General features: G+C 32.9%; 1 protein-coding gene across 2 annotated transcripts; it reads right to left on the bottom strand.

Annotated features, from left to right (window-relative positions):
• Positions 1-765: 765 nt before the first annotated feature.
• Positions 766-2,596, bottom strand: LOC114755104 (cytochrome P450 71D10). 2 transcript variants are annotated; one of them, XM_028943981.1, is made up of 3 exons: positions 1,959-2,596; positions 1,496-1,597; positions 766-1,327 (listed from the first exon to the last, which is right to left on the bottom strand). In XM_028943981.1, exons 1-3 carry the CDS (start codon positions 2,367-2,369, stop codon positions 815-817), a joined length of 1,026 nt encoding a protein of 341 aa, XP_028799814.1. In that variant the 5' UTR covers positions 2,370-2,596; the 3' UTR covers positions 766-814. The 2 variants fall into 2 exon arrangements, with proteins under 2 accessions (XP_028799814.1, XP_028799813.1); XM_028943980.1 differs by having other exon boundaries at positions 1,692-2,596.
• Between the last annotated feature and the right edge of the window lie 1,612 nt (positions 2,597-4,208).

A 4,208-nucleotide genomic window follows, 5' to 3' on the forward strand; every position in this document is an offset into this window, starting at 1 on the left:
AAAAAGAAACTAACATGGTTTTTGTTTTTTTGGGGTTGACCTGAACAGTACGTTTGATTCATTTCAATTCGCTGATCTTGAAAATAGGTAAATAAAATGATAGCTTTGTGATTAAAAGAGAGGAAAGAGAGAGACACCGAATCGTACTTGTCCCGGTGAATCAGAGGCGCGAGACAAGCTGACGTTAGAAGAATGAAAAAATGAAATCAAATTCAATAATTATGTTCAGTTTAATTAACAATTAGATTATAACCAAAATCAATAATTATGTTCAGTTAATTATATTCAAATCTTTTTTTTTCCATTATTTATATTTCAATTCAATTCACTTAATTATCATCTGCTCAAGTTTTATCATTTAATTTATACTACTACTGGTACGTTTACTCTGTTCAAATCTTGTTACAATTCGAGATTGTTAGATTGTTTAATCATTTAATCTATTGAAAGGGAGTTGTCTGTGATCGTGATTTGCATCAACTATATGAAAATTATTTTTAAACTTAATTTTATCATAGTCAAATTTTATTTTACATTAATTTAATTCCTCCACCACCCGCACTTTGATATCCTAACGCGTAACTTGAAAGCATCAAACCAACTAGAATAGTCAAAAGGAGTAAAACCAACAATAAAATTTCAAAGCAATAAAATGAATAATAATTAAGTATATAAGAGAAATGCAACCGGGAGATTTGAGGAAGTAGTGAACAAGTTTTGAGTTCTGGGAGAGCAGTAGTGGAGCAACATGGATTCAAGGATATGTATCTAAAACCGACTGAAACATTACTGAGATAATTATTAACACATAAGCTCAAGGGGAATAGCCAATAGGAACTAAAATCAGATCTTTTTCCCTTCTTATTGCTGCACCAAATGCCTCATCCATGTCCAATTCGTCAAGCCTCATTCCCTTTGGTAGTTTCCAATCAAAATGGTAAAGTAAATTGGAAAGTGCTAACTCCAAACCAGATGTAGCAAATACTAGTCCGGGACATATTCTTCTTCCAGCACCGAATGGGATGTACTCAAAGTTTGAACCTTTGAAATTATAATCAACCATCGTATCAAGAAACCTTTTTGGTTCAAATATCTCTGGATTATTCCAACTCTTGGGATCTCTTCCCATGGCCCAAATATTAATGATGATCTTTGTCTTGGGAGGTATCTCATGTCCATTAATTACACAACTCTCACTATTCTCTCTTGGAACCAATGGCCCTGGAGGATGTAGCCTTAAAGTTTCTTTGATGACAGCACCTAAAAACTTTAACTGGTGAAGTTCTGATTCATCTACATATCCTTTGTCTCCAAACACTCTTCTTACCTAACGTAGAGCCAATAGTAATTCTCATGTACAAGTCAATTGAATAATTTCAAATTTATAAATCAATATGAATAAGTAAATAAATAATCATCGATACTAGGAGTCACATTTATATACACAACCTACAAAATTACGATACAACGTTCAAAATTCTAGGTGTATCTATACCTCTTCTTGTGCCTCTTTCATGGTTTTTGGGTTCTTGAGCAATTCGGACATCGCCCAATCTATCGTACTTGCTGTTGTTTCAGTTCCACCAAAGAAAACGTCCTGAAAAAGAACTTGTACAATTGATTAATCAAAGGAATGTGTGTGAAAAAGAACTCATACAATTTAATATGATAGAGTGCACACGAAGACTGACTGTAAGAACAGCTTTAATGTTATCAAGAGATAAGGGAATCCCAAAGTCACTATCCTTTTGAATCCTCAGAAGAACATCAACTAGATCCTCCTCTGCCCCTCCAACATTATTTCTTTTCTTCTCTTTGTGGTCTCTGATGATTTCGTCAAATACTTTGTCTCCATCTTTTTGCAACTTCGTCATTCGAGCTCTCAACCCAGTGATGACACTGATAAACTCTAGTGAAGGATATAAATCAGAGATTGATAACCCAGAGCTTAGCTTTACCGTTTGCTCCATAACTTGTAGGATCTGTCCTACGTTCTTTGTCTTCTTCCCAAAGGCCGTTCTCGCAACTATGGAATTCGTGAGTGTGAAGATTTTTCTGCTAAGGTTTATGAAAGAGCCTTCATGTTCAGAGATGTTCCTAACGAGTGCTGATACCTCTTCTTCCCTAATCCTTCTGAATGATTGAACCCTCTTCGCTGAGAAAAGCTCTAAAGTACAAATCTTTCGAAGCTGTCTCCAATAGTTTCCATATGGGGAAAACACGATGTCTGTGCTATTATAGGCAAAGATATCAGAGGCAAGAATCTTGGGTCTGTTTGCAAAGATCTGATCATGTGTCTTTAGTATTTCTTTGGCATATTCTGGTGAAGAAATTATGATGTGGGAAAGCTGTCCAAGCTGAAGATGCATGAATGGTCCATACTTGTTTGCAAGATTTGTGAGAGAACGATGAGGTAGTGACCCTACTAGTTGGTGTAGGTTTCCAATGAGAGGTAATTTCCATGGTCCTGGAGGTAGGGTTTTGACAGGTTTCTGGAAGAAGATAGCTTGGAGATCACAAAGAAAAAGCACAAGAAAGTGAAGAAGATGATGGAATATGGGATCTGTATTTCCATATGGTCGCGCATATAATGAAAGAATGATGAAGTTAAGTGCGGGGTTTTGCTTTGTCAAGTTACGCCTTTTGTTGTTGGTGTGAATTGTATAATGTATAAGTAAAACAAAGATCAACAATATGATTTTTTTTTCTTTATTTTTGTTTTGATGTAAATTTCATGCCATTGACTTGATACAGTTTAAACAAAGTTCATTATTGATGATTTTTTTGCCAGCTTAGTATTGATAATTTTATGTTATCTCATTTATTCATTCCACAATGTCTATATCATAGCCCGTCGAATAAAAAGCTGTCAAGTGCTTTAAAAATTATAATGTCTATGTCATAGTCCGTCGAATAAAAAGCTGCCAAGTGCTTTAAAAATTATAATGTCGTTGTAGTCGTTGAAATTTATTCGCCAAATAAAGCTAGCTTTTGGCCATGTACATCGCAATATATCCTGATATAAACATGATTAACCCCATTTTCATATTTATGAATCAAAATGAATAGATAACTAATCCATTATTTTGTAAGAATAATATTTATACAATTAGACAGACTCCAAAAATGTCAATAAAACATTGAAAATTCTTCTTCTTCTTCTTCTTCTTTTTTTGAGCAATTCTGACATTGCCCACTTTATTGAAAAAGGGATTCACATTTATCATTAGACGGATACGTGTGCTCAGTGAGTTCATTCATATGGTTCCAATAAAATTCAGCTGTTCGTGATAATAAAATAAGATAGAATAGAAATGTAATATTAATGAATATTTCTTTTTCTTTAATTCTCGCGTGATTCATGCATGTTATATAATATTTCAGCTATCAAATTATCAATCTGTTTTTGTTTGTTTGTCTCGTTCCTTAGCTACTATACATGAAGAAGTGTCGTTTTGTATTTGCTTCTAATAAAAAGGTAGTTGTTTGTGGCCGTAAAATAAAATAATCGAAAACCACATATTACTTTAATTGAACATATCAATTTGTTTGAATTAGTACACCGAAAAATAAGGTAAAAGTTAACATCAACTTTCGTGACAACAATGATACTCAAATCAAACATAAATGGAACTATAACCAAAATCAATAATTGATTTCAACTAATCATATTTAATTTAATTCGCTCAACTTTATATCGTTTCTCGAATCTTGAGATTGTTAATTAGATAATCAAGATAGTGGCGATACACACAAACACACACACACATTATGAATGGACCATTTCAAGAAACGAAAATTATTGGAAGTGCACAGAACTGTCATAATTAAACTCGTAATGAATTATTTGCATGAATTATATGAAAATTAGCCTTATTTTAATTCTAAATAATATTGTAAAATTTTGGATAGAGTTGATGAAGAAAACAAATATGGTTTACGCGATTTTAATCTCTTTTACTGCTCACTTTTTAAAAGTATATGATCGTACAATATTTAATTTATTTGTTTAGGCAAAATAATGGATACTAAATACGGAACTATATTATTTTTTTATTATTGATTTTTGCCTCCACAATATAGATCCAAGGATATCTAACACCAGCCAAAGCATCATCCAGGAAATAATCACATATAACCCTTGTTAGAGGAAAAGCTAATAGGGACTATATTCAGATTGTTTTTCCTTCTTACTGTGACCCCAAATG

This window comes from Neltuma alba, unplaced genomic scaffold, assembly GCF_004799145.2.
Source record: "Neltuma alba isolate B1F8T4 unplaced genomic scaffold, ASM479914v2 tig00010231_pilon, whole genome shotgun sequence".
Classification (NCBI taxonomy): Eukaryota; Viridiplantae; Streptophyta; class Magnoliopsida; order Fabales; family Fabaceae; genus Neltuma; species Neltuma alba.